Raw genomic sequence first — 17,775 nt, forward strand, 5'->3', positions numbered from 1 at the left:
AGGAAGATAAAATGGAATTCATGAGTTCTGATTAACCCAAAAGAGTGCAGAAAAAGAAGAAAAAATTATAAATAAGACAAATAGAAAATGGCAAATTGGTAAGATTAAACCTAGCCGTATCAATAAGCACATTACATGTAAATGCTTTAAACATCCAGTTAAAAGGCACTTATTGTCAGATTGGATTACAGAGCAAGACTACAAGCTGCGTACAAGAAATGCTTTTAAATATGAAGAAATAAAAAGGTTCAAAGTAAAAGAATCTGGAGTAATTGTTACTATCAAAGTATATTTTAGAGCAAAGAACACTGCCAAGAATTACTAAGGTCGTTTCATAATGATAAAGGGATCAATCAAGAGAATATTACAATCCTCAGCATTGATACATCTGAGAGGCTGAAGAAAACTGGTAGAACTTCAAAGGGAAATAGACAAATCCACGACTACGTTTGAGGATTTCAATACCTCTCAATATCTGATAGAACAAATGGACAAGAAATCAGTGAGGATGTAGGTTTGAACAACACTATCTACCTACTGGACCTAATTAAAACATTTTTTTCAAGTGAAGATGAAATACTTAGAAGATAGGCTGTATTTTGAGCCATAAAAAAAGTTTCAATACATTTGAAAGGCTTGTGTTTCTTCTAGATGTCTATGTTTTTTTGAAAGCTTCACACATGATTGAGATGTAATTAGGTTTACTCAAAATTGACAGAGTACATGTCATTGCTCTCACTGCCTGTAAAGTCCCTCTAATGCGCCCACTGAATCTCAACTCCTATCATCTCGGGAAGGAATCATCCCAAGAGAATCACTTGGAGCAGCGTTCCATCTAAAAGCAGACCTCAGTTCCTCATCCCAAGAGAATCACTTGGAGCAGCGTTCCATCTAAAAGCAGACCTCAGTTCCTCTTCCGTCTTCCCCAGGACTATCCGTCACAGAGCATGCCTCGTGAAGCTGTTCGACCACACATGAGGCCTTGCTTCTTTTTGAAAGACTTGACTTCATTTCCCAAACACTGTTATTTCTATTACTTGATCCTCAATTTCCTGGATAAGCAAAACTAGCAGGAAGATGGCACGAGGCTGTATTCCTTCTGTTTTTAAAATTATTTTTCCTGAAGCATCAGAAAGGGAAGAGATGGAAGGCATCTTTGGAGTCAAGTTGAGATGAAAGACCTGCCATATACTTTCTGTTTACCTTTGTGTTGAAAATATCCCCCGTCTGAGAAATTGTGTAGAGTTCTGGATACTTGAGCAGGCTCTGCTGACCACAACACTGTTCAAAGAGTCCCAGAGTTAAAGGTGGTAATGAAGTGAAAACCTACGTACAAACAAGGATATATTTAAAAGAGCTTTTAGTCTGTACTTGAGTTCATAATACTATACTATACCAATGTTAGTTTACTAGTTTTTATAATACATTATGATCATTAACATATTATATAGGGGAAGCTGGGCAAAGTATACACAACTCTCAGCTCTTTTCACAACCGCTGGCAAGTCTTGAGCTATTTAAAAATAAGTTATTCACAAAGGAACTATTATTGAATCACGTAGGTTCAAACAGATTTATCAAATCATGACATAATTCTTCTGATTGAACCAACCCTTTGATTCAATAGTTTATACTACATAAATGGTGCTCTATGAGCATAAAATGGATGCATTTTATTTTTTAGTGTTTATGAGCATAAAATAAACGAACTGAGTATCTAGTTAATTGAATAATGGGCATAATACTGGCCACTAAATCTAGCAATAATAACATCTTGCTCCCTAGTAAGAACCAGATGTTTTATACATAGGCACACAGAAGGCACTCAGTAAGTAATGTTAAGTGAATGTTAGACTAAATGAAAAAATTTCTATGAGAATTCTTTATCTTTTTTATTATCATCACAAGAAAAGAGGTTTCCCATTCATTTATTATTTGGATATTTATTGAACAATCATGCGAGGAACCATATTAAATGAAAAAGACAAAGTCCTTTAAAAAGCTCTGAATTTTGTCAAGAAAGGAACCTTGAATGTAGTCATAGTGTTAAGGGAAAAGAAGGGAAGGAGGAGAGAAGGAAAAGAAAGGGAATGATGAAGGAGAGGGGAGAAGAGAAGAGAGAAATGAGAGGAGGAGAGGAAAATCACCAGCAGGGAAACGGAAATGCACGAAGAACTGAACGGCGCTGTCACAAAGACTCCTTAGAAAATCAACATTTGATTCTCACCTGAAATGATGTATTTCTCCATGTGGTTTCTCTTCCTGTGACAGTTTAACCAGGAATCCATCACAAACAGCGACAAGAGGGGGCAAGCTTCAATGAAGAAGCATTTTTCACATCTCTGCTTTTGCTCATGTTTGCTCTCATCCTATTGGCTAAATTAAGTCACATGGCCAAACCCAGAGTTACTGTGGGTGCTTGATCCAAAAGGTGTAGATACAGAGGAGCATGAACAAACTAGGAAACTTTATTGTAGCAATCTAATGCATCATATGACCTCTGCATATTCCCTGGAATTTTGTGCACAGTCAATGTTGACAGCGACTAAAAAAAGCTGTACTTCTTTGCCTAGCCATTGTTTTTTTGTTGTTTTATTTTATTTTTTTGTCATTGCACTAGCTAGGACATCCAGACAATATTGAATAGAAAGGCAATCTGATCTTTGACAAAGGCACCAAGCCTATGCACTGAGGAAGGGACTGCCTCTTCAGCAAATGGTGCTGGGATAACTGGATATCCATATGCAGGAGAATGAAACTAGACCCATACCTCTCACCATATACTAAAATCAACTCAAAATGGATTAAGGATTTAAATATACACCCTGAAACAATAAAACTTCTTAAAGAAAACATAGGAGAAACACTTCAGGAAATAGGACTGGACACAGACTTCATGAATACGACCCCAAAAGCACGGGCAACCAAAGGAAAAATAAACAAATGGGATTATATCAAACTAAAAAGCTTCTGCACAGCAAAAGAAACAATTAACAGAGTTAAAAGTCAACCAACAGAGTGGGAGAAAATATTTGCAAAATATACATCTGACAAAGGATTAATATCCAGAATATATAAGGAACTCAAACAACTTTACAAGAAGAAAACAAGCAACCCAATTAAAAAATGGGCAAAAGAGCTAAGTAGGCATTTCTCTAAGGAAGATATACAAATGGCCAATAGACATATGAAAAAATGCTCAACATCACTCAGCATCCGGGAAATGCAAATCAAAACCACACTGAGGTACCATCTAACCCTAATTAGGATGGCTAAAATCCAAAAGACTCTGAACGATAAATGCTGGCGAGGTTGCGGAGAAAAAGGAACTCTCATACATTGTTGGTGGGACTGCAAAATGGTGCAGCCTCTATGGAAAATGGTATGGAGGTTCCTCAAACAATTGCAGATAGATCTACCATACGACCCAGCCATCCCACTGTTGGGAATATACCCAGAGGAATGGAAATCATCAAGTTGAAGGTATACCTGTTCCCCAATGTTCATCGCAGCACTCTTTACAATAGCCAAGAGTTGGAACCAACCCAAATGTCCATCATCGGATGAGTGGATACGGAAAATGTGGTACATCTACACAATGGAATACTACTCAGCTATAAAAACGAACGAAATACTGCCATTTGCAACAACATGGATGGACCTCAAGAGAATTATATTAAGTGAAACGAGTCAGGCACAGAAAGAGAAATACCACATGTTCTCACTTATTGGTGGGAGCTAAAAATAAATAAATAAATTCACACACACACACACACACACACACACACACACACACACACACACACACACAAAACAAAAAACCAGGGGCGGTGGGGGAGAAGATATAACAACCACAATTACTTGAAGTTGATACGACAAGCAAACAGAAAGGACATTGTTGGTGGGGAGGGAGGAGAGGGAGGAGGGAGGGAGGTTTTGGTGATGGGGAGCAATAATCAACCACAATGTATATCGACAAAATAAAATTTAAAAAAAATATATGGGTAGTTTATTTTACCTCAATAAACCTCAATTCAACCTCAATAAAGCCAAGTTTTAAAAGTACATTATGGTAGTGAACAAACATGTAGCTGTTGTAAAAAAATAGTTTTATAGAGATAAAAGAAAATTCCTGAGACTACCAAGTCCAAGAACTTCGGGCTTGAAACTTGGATCAAAATTCCTGCTGCAAACCCTCAGCACTGACAATCTAATAACTGCTCCTCAATAAAACAATTGCGTAACAGCAAACTTCCAACTTACATTAAAGCTTAATAAACATTCTGGTGTGAGCCACCACTAATTTCAAAGGGCTTTGTCTGTTAGGGAAGCTTTTTGTCTACCTTGAAATGTAGTTTTCAATCTTGGATAAGGCTGTCAATAACTAATGACAACAGTAGATGAAAAGCAAAACCATTAAAAAATATTGTGAGGTTGTAAAAGGCTTCCCAAGTTGTTGGACAAAGGAAGAAAGAGTTAATGTGAATAATAATTCCCAATACTTACAGCTCCTTTGCAGTAGAGCCGGAGCTGTCTTGCAGGAGTCTAGACAATTACAGACGTCCTTTTTCTATTACTAGAACAATACGAAATGCATCGTTAGTTTCTATTTTCTCCTGTACATGATGCTAACACACACACAAAATCAAATCAAAAGAATTCCAATAGTTACAGTCCTCAGCCGACAATTAGTGAAAAGGCCAATGTGTTTTTTCAATTGTAATATGTACACGTAATATATAGTATATAATATAAAATATAATAATTAAAAAGCCAGTGAGGAGAGAGGAAAGCCTCCCCAGGCTCTGTGTGGTATTCAGTCCTCACAACACCTCTGTCGGGTAGACCTTCTGTCCCCATTTTGCTACACAGAGATGGGAAACTGCTTGCTCCGTAGATGCCAGAGAGTTTTTTATGCATAGTGCTGTCTCAAAGTCCTCTGGGTTTTTTCTTCTGTTTACTGTTGCAGACAGCACTTAAACGCATGGCCGTCATTCCTCACTGAGCAGCCCAAATAGGCTTGAAGATCGGTCCTCTCCACCCTGACTCACACACTGCCAAAGTCAACCTCCTGAAACAGTGCTTCTTTCTCACCATGTTATTCCCCCACTCTTAACCCTGGGATGGCTCTCCATGGCCTATAAGGACATTTCAAGAGACATTTCCTACAAATAGCCTTCAAATCACCACCTTCTCAGCTCTTCTTCATATCCCACAAGCCTGTCACTTGCAGAACCCGGGCTTCAAACACCAGAAGATCCTCTGTTCTCCGAAGAGCTTCCATTCTCCTCCACGCCATTGCTGGCTCCAGATCCTCTTCTTAAAATATGTGTCCCACTCTCAACTGCTGTATCTCCTTGTTGAAATCCTATCTGTACGTCGAAGACGCAGCCTCCTGCACAAAGCCTTCCCCAAACTCTTCAATCAGAAATAACCTCTTCTGTGCTCACCTAGAACAGGATGTATCCATCCGCTTGGCTCTTTCCAGACCCTGGCTAGTGCTACACTTTCTAGACCTTGTCCAGGAACCATTTTTGCACATAATCGTGTCTTCTAGCAGAGTGTGAGCTCCTCAGGGAAAGGACAATGCCTTCACCTTAGTACAGGCCTCTACACCTAGCTCAGTTCTTAATACAAAGTAGATAATCAAATATTCCACGAAATGACTAGAAAGACAGCAAGAACTCCCACAGAAAAATTCTACACACAATTTTCAACTGTGGTGGAATACAGAGGTACCCAGGAAGTAAAAGATAACTTAAACTCTAAACTGCATTTGAGTTGCTAATTTTAAACTTGGCAACTAAACATTTTCTTTTCAAAGAAAGGTTACAAATTGACTGTAATGGATAATGTGTCTTTTTTTCTTTTTTTTCTTTTTTTTACTATTTTCTAGAAAAAGCACCATCAAAGACTAAAATAGGTAAATACTGGAAGTAAGAAGTGTGGATAATTACATGATCACAACTCAATATCCAGTTGGCAGACAAATAAAAATTTTGCAAGCATAACAATGAAAGACACTCTGTTCTTTATTACTTTAGTATGTGGAAGCACTACAGCAAGTAGAAATGATGTAAATGCATTCAAGAAAACAGGGATCTCTTAAAAACACAAATCAGTTAACACTGCCCTGCTTAAAACCCTCTAATGACTTTGTGTCATGCTTAGAAAAATCAAATTCCTTCCCATAGACTACAAAGACCCTGCAAATACTGCTGCAAGATTCACCAAGCCCAGCTCCTGCCCTGGCCACTCCTCTGCCCATTACAGCAATGTCCACACTCATTGTGTTTCTTGACACCCACACCGTCCCCCCCAGGGCTCTGTGCTAGCTGTGACCTCTGCCTGGAATGCTCTTCCTCCACATCTTCACATGGCTGCCTCCTTCTATCTTACAATTACCAGCCCAAATCCCACCTCCTCAGAAAAGCCTCCCTGACCACCCAATTAAAGGTAAATTCCACACCCACAGCACCACAGTCTGTCTCCGTCAGATCACACTGTTTCATTTCCTTTGTAGCATTCATCAGACCTGAAATCATCTGCTTGCTTCTCTGTTAAGTATCTGCCTCCCTCTGCTAGAGCATAAGCCCCCCGGCTGGTGGTCGTCACCGTTGCTCTTGTTCCAGAACAGTGGCTGGCATGTGGAAGATGCTCTGAAACACTGTGGCTGCACCAACTGCATTCTACCCCATGAAGACAAAAATATACGTTTTACATCCTCCAGCTTGTCTTTTACCTCTAGAGGCACAGAGTAGTTCAAAACACCAAGGACTTTGGAATCAGATAGACCAGGATCTGAATCCTGATTCTGCCACTTATTTGCTTGTGACATCGGGAAGGTCATTTAAATTGAGCTCCAGCTGCATACTTTTCCAATGGGGCTACTGCTGTCTACCTTAGAAGATTGATTTGCACGTGTCAAGTGTGCCAAACTTGGCTCTCAGTCATTAGTTCCTCCGTGGTCTCAACCTCTCCCAACAAAAAGAGTTTTATTTATCCTTAGGAATAAGGTTGTTCAGGAAAAGAATGTTTAAGTTTAGAACAGAAATAAGAGATTCATACAAATGATTGCTGAGGGAGAGAAGAAGCCTCTTCTTTGCCGAGTGGGGAGAAGAGGGGACTAGAAAACCCAACACTTAAGCATCGGAAAACAGTGATCTAATCAGAACAGCAGCTATAATAAACATCACAGTGAGTGCCATGTAAGTGTGCACCACGTGCCCAGCGCTGTTATTTATCTTCACAACTGTCCCTGAAGAGGATGGCATTGCCATCCACATTCTATAGATCAAGAAACTGAGGCACAGAGAGGTTAAGTAACTAAGAAGGTCGTGAGCTAGCAAGCAACAGAATCACAACGGTGACCACAAAAGACACTTGTCCCTCCTCAGTCCCCCACAGCCCCACTCCACATGTACCTGTGCTTGTCACCTCCCTTCTTCCTCCTTCCTCCCCTCCAGCCCACTGGCTCAGCCAACAGAGCCACAAGGCAGCACATTCTGCCACCAAGACGGCAACTCTGCTGGGCCACCAGTGAGCAGCTCGCCAGCAAGACTGCGCCAAAAAGATGGGAGAAGTGTCTGGGCACCTTCCACCTCCCCGGGAGCCCCCTCGGCCACGGCTCTTAACGCACCATCTTCCCCTGCTCCCACCTCACTCTGTGAACAGTTTAAGCCCAAGCACCAAGGGTGGTCCACGAGTGCAGCCCTTAAACTGGACACTGGAGCTGGAGATCACTCTCCAATAAAGGACAAAGGATCAGCAAGTGCCTTAAGTGCTTAGAAAGCTGTTAGAACATGACTCAAGGCAATTAAGTCATTTAAGTGACATCTACCTTTGAAGGCACATTTTAAATGACAGGAAATTATTTACCTACTAGTATCAGCCAAATATTAAGAAAGGGGACAGCTAGAATGAGCATTAAGATATATATTTTTTGCAATAAAGGTTTTAGGAAAAGCTTTCCTAGAGTGGGGGTGGGGACGGGGGTGGTAACAACTTTTCCCAGGTCTTAAAAGCTTTTATTAAAAAATGTCATTAGGAAACAAAGCTTTAAAAATATGATTTACAAAATCACCCAGCTTTGGGACAATCTAATGATTGAACTTATCATTTCTATTCCTAATTTTTCAAATACCACATTAGAAATGTCCATATGGTCCATGAGATGTGATTCATGAGTCTTGAGGAAAGTCCAGTAAAAGTAACATCTCATCAGTAACCTCACAGTGTGTTCTGGGAAATCAGGCCACAGGGGCGACAGCAGCAACCCCGCTCGAGTATGAGAAGAGAGAAGAATCTTGGTGCACAATTTTTCCTTTAAGAAGAAAAAAATGAATTGATTCACTGTCTAATTCTAAAGAACTGCTTTTGGTTTAAATGTGAAAATAATTTCCAACATCCATCATTTTATCAAATAGTTATTGAGCACTTACTGGATACCAGACTCTGTGGGAGGTGATTCCTGCCTTTGGGAGATTATGGTCTATTTCACCAGACAGTCATTAAGTAATAGATTCAGAATCGCAGCGCTGCGACAAGTGCTATAAAGGAAAGGCGTGGGAACCGGCACGAACCTACAGAAGGAGTTTGGCCTGAGGAGGCCTGAAGAAGTGAGAAGTGGGCTGAGACTCGACGTAGAGGCTAACTAGAATTTCATGATTCTGCATTTCATGATTCTGAAGTTTTGATTTAGGTTGACAAATCTGAACTTGAACAGTCATGGAAATAGCCCTGGGAAATAAATGACCTGCATGAAAAGGTAGCTTACCTAGAAAACTCCAGGACATTAAGAATTTCAAAAGTATATTTTCCTCCAGTCTACGGGAAGATAAGACAGTATATTCTTAACCAAGGAAAAAAGTATTCATCTCGCAAAATCATTAATTCACTTCCCAAATTACAAATAAGTTCTACCTTCCAAATATGTTTTTCTAAATATAAATTTTCCCACATCTGATGAGCTGATGGCGCCCTCCCCTGGTAAGAGCATTATTTGCAATCTGGGCGATATTAACAGCACAAATGTTTCTAACAGCACAGATTCAGAACAGAAGCACCTCTCTTTTCAATCTAAAATCCATGCTATTAGAAGCATTTTATAAATGCTCTCAGGTGGCAGCAGTACACGCACCAAGTGAGACAATCAGCAGACAGCAATGGGAGAACAAATTAACCTTTTCATTAAATTGCGTGGATCAAATGAAATCTTTACTACTTAGATAATTTGAAGAAGTAAACATGGAAAGAGATGGCAGGTTATATCTAGTTTTACAGCAATGACGCATGCTTTTCTAAATTTTTCCGTTAAAGCCTCTTGACTTCCTGTAGCCAAGATCAATTTATCCGTGAGTCTGCCAGCTCTCAGCATCACCAATATGGCACTGCAGGATTTCAAATAATTTGAGCCTCCGGTGTGCCAGGCACATGGATGAATTAGCAGTCCCTTCTACCGAGGACTCAACATCGGATCAACATCCCTAACCATCGCATTATTACTAAAAAAATGAGTATTGGTTACCGTGTTGGCATTGCTTGTTTTTCCCTTAATATCAAAGGGTTGCAGGGAATGGTTATTAATACAGAGAAAGGAAATATATACAATAAAATGAATAATCAGCATAATAACAGAACTCACCAAGAAACAGTTTGAACCATGTTAATTCGTCAGAGGATTCTAACTCCTTGGAACAGCTCACTTTGATTGTTGACTCTCCATGTGCCAGGCTGCAATGCTGGCACCTCAACTCCAGGGCTCCTGTGCTGAACCACTGTACACGTGCACCTCTCTAGAAGTGCGGGTGTTTGTAAAGTACTGACAGTACTCAGGGTGCTACTCACAGACTATGGTGACGGAATGCGGTGTTCCTGTAGTGAAAACAAAGCCAAGCTTTTTTGCTCCTTTCACTAAAGCTGCTTCGTCTGTCAATAAAAAGTTCCTAATAATCTGTCAGAGTAATAATCTGCCAATTAATAGGGATTGATCAAATATATTAACACTAAATTTAATTTAATACAGACTTCCATTTTCCAGAATACCAGGTCATTTTTAAAACTTGGATTTTTTGATCCAAATGTACTTTTCTGTCCTTCTAGGTACCAGACAGTGTTTATGAAAGAGGAAATTGAGTTAAATAAGGCCTCTTTCAGTGGGTCTATGATGAATTTACCAGGCTGACAATGAGGTACTTTCTTACAACTTGTAATGATCTTGTTTGTTCTCACATCCACTAATAACATCGCCATCAAATGTGGCAGGGCCTTAAACTTACCTCTGTTGTGTTACTATAACCAAACACCCCGCTGAACCCTAGGCTCAGAGCCCTCCCAGCCTTCATCCGGGCTGTCCTTGGGGGTGGGATACAAGGACCCCAGAGCTGTGGAGAGGCTCAGAGCTGCTGTCTGCCACAAATGCCACAACCCGTGAGAGCTCCAGGGACGGAGAAAGGCAGCAGCTGTCAAGGGATCGGAGTCGCCTGCCAGGCACAATGAGCTCTGTGCTTTACCTGCGCAGCACACCTACCTGGGGAGGAAGCCTGGTAGATTATATTAGTTCCATCTCTCTCAGGAATAACCGTGTGACACACACATAACAGGGTAAAAAATTCCTTTATGTGCTCGTCTGTGGGCTACAGAAAAGGCACTGAGTTAGTCTCTTCCAATGCCAGCAACGTGGGAGTTACACAGTCTGCAGCTTGTACCAACTAAGGTTTGACTCAGGTATGTGCAAAGTCAGGCAACTCAAAATGTGTTTGTGGGCTGGCTGCTGAGTCAGCAATGGTGTAGGGGGCTGGGGACACCTCAGGGAGCAAGATAACCCCGTCCTCTTGGAGCTTCTAGTCTCCTTGGGGAGACAGGATTTCCCAATGCTGGAGAAATCAAATAGGGGTCGTGATAGAGAAAAGAGGGGCCTATTTTAGATTGGTGGCCACTGGGGAGATGATACTTAAATTAAGATCTAAACAGACAAATCAACCAAATTTACAGCTATAAAAATGTAACATCAGCCAAGCCGGAGCCGCTGGAGCTCAGGGAAAGAGGAGGAGAGACCTACCGAGTTCATGAAGGCGGGAGAAACCACAATGAGAGAAAGAAAAAGCTGCTCTGAGCATTTCTGGCCGCGGCTGCTTTAAGGCTCGAGCTGCTGAGCACATGGAGCAGGAGCTGGCAGAAGCCGCAGCTGTGCCCTTCAGATGGAGTTACTTGGAGGCAGCAGAGGAGAAGAGGGCCTTGGTGGCCCCCAGGACAGCAAGACCACTAATAGGGTTCCCATGGACCCATGCAGGAGCAAGGAGCCAGAACAGCTGAAAAAGGGAGCCACTCAGAGGCCAGTGAGTCATTGCAAGGGACCAGCGCAGGGCCTGTCCCATGGGAAGTGTTTGCAGCATGGGTGGTGGGGGAGACAGGCCCACCACGAGAACACTGGGGAACAGCAAGGACAGCCGATCTGACCCCCAATCAGCACAGGACCACTCAGAGGAGACTGGTCAGGAATGCAGAACTGCATGGGGTGCAATTTGATGAAAAAACTCGGGCCTAGATCAGAGATTCTACAGAACACAGATCCACCAGGTCTCTGGAGAGCCAGAAGTACCTATAAGGTCAACCATTAAACCCTGAGCTGCACAAAGAGCCTTCCCTAGGGAAACAGCAGCAAAGCAGCAATTTAAACAACCACACAGCTCAAGTACTGGTTCCCACAGGAAGTTCCCCCATTAGAAGCAAAGGACAAAAAATTAGTTCCAGCCCAGGCACACCACCAGCACCTTGAGGCCTGCCTGGGAACTGGAGGCTTGGATCAGGGAACCGGACCCCACTCCCACTTCCAGGCAAACTGCACCAGTGCCTTGGGGCCAGCCTGGGGACCTGAAGCATGGAGAAGGGGACTGGACCCCCCTCCCAGGCACACCATGCCAGCACCTTGGGCCCTGCACAGGGACCCGAGGCAAGGAGAAGGGGACCTGACCTTTCTCCCACAACCAGGCACACCAAGCCAGTGCCTCGGGGCCTGTGCGGGTACCCGAGGCAAGAAGAGGAATGGACCTCTCTCCTACAACCAGGCACACCACGCCAGCACCTTGGGCCCCGCCCAGGGACCCAGGGCATAGAGAAGGGGACTGGACCACCCTCCCACAACCAGGCACACCATGACAGTACCTTGGGGCCCACCCAGGGACCTGAGGCAAGGAGAAGGGAACTGGACCTCTCTCCCACAGCCAGGGACACTGTGCCAGCACCTTGGGGCCCACCTGGGTACCCGAGGTATGGAGAAGGGGACCAGATCTTCCTCCCACAACCAGGCACACTGCACCAGTACCTCGGGGCCCGCACAGGGACCTGGGACATGGAGAATGGGACTGGACCCCTCTCCCACAACCAGGCACATGGCGCCAGTGCCTTGGGGCCTGCCCAGGGACCAGAGGCACAGAGAAGGGGACCAAACACACCCCACAACCAGGCATACCGCCAGTGCCAAGGAGCATGCCAAAAACAGCACCCCCACGTGGGTGGCCCACCACAGCCACCACAATAACCATGGCTGCTGCAAAAGCAGCTAGATGCCACAGCCACCACGCAGATGGTCCGCCAATCACTGGAGTGCATGACACAAGAAGAGTCACCAGCAGAGACAAAGAAAAGAAGAGGATATCTCTTTCTATAAAATCCATTTCAGAGTGACAGAAGAGGCATCTGCTCTATGATAATATTGGGGGACCTGATCACATCTCTCAGCATTGGACTGATCATCTAGGCAACAAGTTAACAGAGTAACCACTATTCTTTCAGAAGGAGAGAAGAAATCTAGGGCAATTAGAGGAGAGGGGGGAGGGAGTTGGGGAAAGGGAGAGGTTGGACAAGAGGCTAAAGAATAATTACGATTTGTAACAGCATATATGCTAGTAATATTGATTTAATCAACATATCTCAATGTTCAACCCCAAAAATGTATAATCGATTTTGATTCAATAAATAAAATAAATTAAAAGTTAAAAAAAATTAAGATCTAAACAAAAGGTTAGTTAGCTGTTCGTATAGTGGACCGTGACAGTGGCACATACTTAACAAAGGGAATAGCTTGTTCAAAGGCCTCAAGCCAGGACACAGCTTCATGTACTTGTGGAGCTTCCAGACAAGCACTGACTTCAGCATCTTGAGCAGGGGGACAGTGACACAGAATGTAGTGGACAGAGACCACAGTAATGAGCTTGGACGTTACCTTAAGTGTGGTGCCAGTCCTCAGAAGGATTTTAAACAAAGGAAGGATATGTGTAGATTTATGCTTTAAAAGATCACTTTAATTTTTGAGAAGATTAAGATTTCAAATCAAGTAGATCAATATCTTAAAATTGGTTAGTAAAGATATTAGTAGTACGCAACGGAGCCAAATAGTTTATTATTTTTATTTATTTATTTTATTTTTTTTCAATTAAATATTTATTGAACAAATGAAGAATAAATGAACTAAAGAGTGTTTTAACCTGAAGATACAATAAACAACTTCAAATATTCAGAGGGCTGTCACTTGTTCGGTACTTCTCAAAAGGTAGAACTTGAATCAAGGGACAAACAGAAGCAACCAACAGGCTGCAGGATAGTTGTACAAAGTGTATCACTTATGTCAATGGCTTCTTTTCCCATACAATGCATTCCACATTAACTTTTCCCTTCTTCTGAAAGGAGACATTACAACTTAATACGTCTCATGAATGTCTTAAATAAGTTGCATTTCCATGGCAAGCCCTCCACTGCCAGCAATGGATGTACTCACGCTATCATAAAACATCTAAAGTTCACTAACTGGTTTACTAAAGGAACGGTCTACTTGTTTCTCGGCTATGCTTCTGCGTTCCACAGTGTGATTCTCAGGAGGTGGGGAGAAAAGAGAGCATGTTCCGCAAAGAGGGTGCATCACAATCGCAGCAACTCAGGTTCTGCCCTGAATTTTAAGTCCTCCTTCACCCTCCAATGAATCACTACAACTATCAACCACTGGTGCAGATGGGATGTGGTGTGTGCTGGGGCAGGGAAGGATGGCTGACAACCACTCTTCCACAGGAAGCAGGGGAGCTTACGTTCTGAGTCACCAGCGAATATAAACTAACTGCCCAATACTAACGGGCTCCATCCAGATTATTACATTTTGCACAAAATGAGAATTATTTCAACAACTACTCAGCATAATGTTTAAGGACAAAATATGTATAATATTCTTTATATTATATACGTTATTTTACCACATACTCACTAATGAATGCTGAGGTGCTTAATCCATCCAATAAATTGAAAATAAAAATTTTACGTATCTATATTTGTCAGTATACAGGATTCCGATGGTGGGATCCTGAACACAGAATGAGAAATCAGTTTTCAAGGAAAGCCACATAGTCAGTCAGTCTGGCTAACTGCTGTTCGTTGGGGATTGGGGGAACTGGCGCAGGTTCTGATAAGGGAATAAACCTGTTAAAAGAAACATCCAGGGCCCCTGCAACTGGCTTTCTGGGCAGAACCATCCTGGTGGTGGAGTCGGCTTGCCATCCGTGTTCCAATATACCTTTCACAGCCTCTTCTACAGGAAGTCCAACAAAGGCTGCAAAGTCATCGGCGATTATTGAGGTGTATGCTTGAGAGACCAGGGCAAAGGCTCGTCTCCTCGTCGCATCTCTCAATGCTTCCATGATTGGCTGGACCGTCTCAGACCACTGGTGAGCATTGATGGTTGTATAAATCCCAGGGAAATCTCTCTGCCAGATTCTTTGTCCTACTGACCAAATTCCCCCAAGTTCAGAATTTGCAGATTTTATAGCAGGAGGTATTCTTTTCCAAAGATATCTTGCATTATTCATATCATTATGGAGCAAATACAACGCTAGAAGTTGACCATACACTGGGGGCGTAGCAATTCCTCCAGGAGACTCGAGCTCTTGGTTCTCGCACTGATCCAGCAACTTTTTGAAACTGAAGGCACTTTCCGCCATCACGGCCACTGGCATCTTCCCGGCCGGTCTCGCCGCCGCACCTCGCAGCCAGCCAGTCCCCCGACCGTCCCTGAGCCAAATAGTTTAAAAGCAGATAGACAGTCTTACGCAGGTTGCTACACAGTAAAAGTTCTTGTATAATGTTTGAATTTACTCAAACTAACAAGTTCAGCACTAGGCTTATAAAATACGTACAAAATCTCTTACTTATTACATGAACATCAAAAAAATGTCAAGACTCTCTTCCTGGGTTCAGAAAATGATAACTTTCAGAAAACTATATATACGTATATGTTATATAGCATGACTGTGCCAACTTAGAAGGAAAATAACAGACTTACACGGCTGTTCTTCATGTTCTCCAATAACTTCGGGTCATTTGACTCACAGGACTCTGTGATGGAGGAAGACGTCTAGGAGCAACAGAGAAGATTACTCTTAACGAAGTTTCCAAGGATACCAGTTAATAATCAAAATAATCTAAAGTAAGCACTAACCCCATCTGTTTACAGGACGATCACGCTTAAAGAGTCTAGAGAACTACAGTAAATATTTAAAGTTCTGTCAAATGTGTATCCTCCCAGGCCTCGAGCTGAGAAATGGCATTAGAAAATGCCTACCCTTGTGCTGAGAACTGCATGGCTGCGAGGAATCTGAGGCAGAGTAACTACAAAGGCAATACATTGACGACTAGATTCTAGGCTGTCTGAATACTGCATGGGGAAAACGAGGCCAGGGAGCTTTCCAGAAACTGCCATTTGAGGTCTGAATGAAAGAGCACTCTGGTAGCACTGTGGTATCGTATGTCAGTATTCCAGGACTGATGAAAGTTGGTTGCATGGAAAAGGAACGAAGGCTAAGGAGAAGAGACTGTTGTCTACACCCCAGGTTTTCTGCACTGATACCACTTGTGTCTAAGTGACTTCCAAAGGAAGGCAAGGAAGGAAACGTAACAGTTACAAGACTATAGACATAAAACTCCTTGGGAATCCTAACCATGTGTAAAAGCAGGAGTAAACCATACTTTTTAACAACTGCAGGTTTTCACTGGGCTATATTAAATTTCAGTCTCATTCAGATACAGCCATTGTATCAGAAAGTCAGATGAGTTTTAGGGTAAATAAAAGTTAATTAATTTTAAGACATGATGAGAATTTCCAGCAGAATATGGTGATAAAAACACATACCCCTAAATTATCCCTGCAATGCTACACCTCTTAAATGTCATAGTATTGCAAGTGAGGATCCCCATTGTATCAGAAAATAAGTATTTTACCTAAACAAACAAAAAAAGTGACAATGGTAACCCACATACATTTAAAATGTATTTAGAGAGCAAAGACAAGATGAAGTTCTTTCTCTTTTAATCCTCAAAATATGTGAATTTTTTAAGAAACATGCTCAGCCTATAAGAATTTTACCTTTAATATTTATACTTCTTTTAGAGGCCATATTCTTCTCTTTGTTTTACACTGGAGGTGAAATCATACGGTAACATGCAAAGCAAACTTTAAGCCATCAAACCTTAGAAAACCAAAGTCCAAGTTTATTTTCCGATAACAAGAAACTGCATCAAAAGTATCTACAAAACATTAAGTAGATCGATAGATGAAAATGAAAACCAAACTCAAAGCCATATTAATCATGATTATAACTACAATGTTCATTTCTAAAGATGAATGGAAGTTCTGTCGGTAACCATTTCTGTTCCACAAACAATGCAGAGCAATGTGGAGTGCTGTGGATTGACTGAATTGTGTCCCCCAAAGCTCATGTATAGGAAGCTTAAGTCCCACTGTCACTGTTGAGGGTGGGAGATCCTACTGTGGTAATTGAAAGGTGGGGTCTTGAGAGGTGATTAGATTGTAGGACCGTGCAGTAGTGAATGGACTAGTAATGCTGGTCATGGGTGTGGTTTGAAGGCTTTCAAAGGAGAGCACACACAGAGTCTGTACCTCCCTGCTCCACCATTTCTGCCATGTGAGACCCTTACATTACAGCCAAAGAAGACCCTCACCAGATGTGTTCCCTGGACTTGGAACTTCCCAGCCTCCAAAACTTTAAGCAATAAATTTGGTTTTCTTTCAAATTACCAAGTTTCAGGTATTTTTATTATATGCAACAGAAATGGATGAATACATGGAGTTAAACAGTTTTAAGATCTCTGTATTATTTGGGAAGAAGAGAGAGATTCTGATCTTTGATTTTTTTTAAAGTCACCAAAAAATAATAATAGAAGGCAGAAGCTATCATATGTGCCGTACACACACACACGCACACAAAAACACATTTAAACAATGTGATTTTTAGAAGGAAAACCAGGGATGAAAAAAGATACAGTCAATGAAAATAAAAAGCTAGCAGAAATGGCAACATTAATATTAAAGTAGAAGTTGAAGTTAGAGTCTAAAACATGTTAGAGATATTAAACAGTGATAAAAGACAATATTTATGAAGACATATGACAATTAAGAACCTGTACGAACCAAACAAAAGTAAATACATAAGACAGAGAACTTGATAAAGGTAAATAATACTTAGAGAATCCAGAACATTTCCTTTAGAACTTGATTCTTTTAGATCTGAATTATCTCAGATCTGAATAAGTAAATAAGATAGGATATAGGAAAATTTGAAAAATATAATATACTTGATTTAAGAGATATAGAAAAAGGGCTGGCTGGTTAGCTCGGTTGGTCAGAGCTCAGCGTTATAACACCAAGGTCATGGGTTTGGATCCCTGTACCAGAAACACACCTAAACAAAGAAGAGAAACAAAAAGAGAATTTTTTAA

The 17,775-nt window shown here is 41.7% G+C and overlaps 1 protein-coding gene across 1 annotated transcript; it reads right to left on the minus strand.

Moving 5' to 3' along the window:
• Positions 1 to 14,236: 14,236 nt before the first annotated feature.
• Positions 14,237 to 15,046, minus strand: LOC134382640 (COP9 signalosome complex subunit 8). The gene has a single exon (XM_063103361.1). The coding sequence runs from the start codon at positions 14,994 to 14,996 to the stop codon at positions 14,367 to 14,369; it is 630 nt and encodes a 209-aa protein (XP_062959431.1). The 5' UTR covers positions 14,997 to 15,046; the 3' UTR covers positions 14,237 to 14,366.
• Between the last annotated feature and the right edge of the window lie 2,729 nt (positions 15,047 to 17,775).

Source organism: Cynocephalus volans, chromosome 7 (assembly GCF_027409185.1).
Source record: "Cynocephalus volans isolate mCynVol1 chromosome 7, mCynVol1.pri, whole genome shotgun sequence".
NCBI classification, from domain to species: Eukaryota; Metazoa; Chordata; class Mammalia; order Dermoptera; family Cynocephalidae; genus Cynocephalus; species Cynocephalus volans.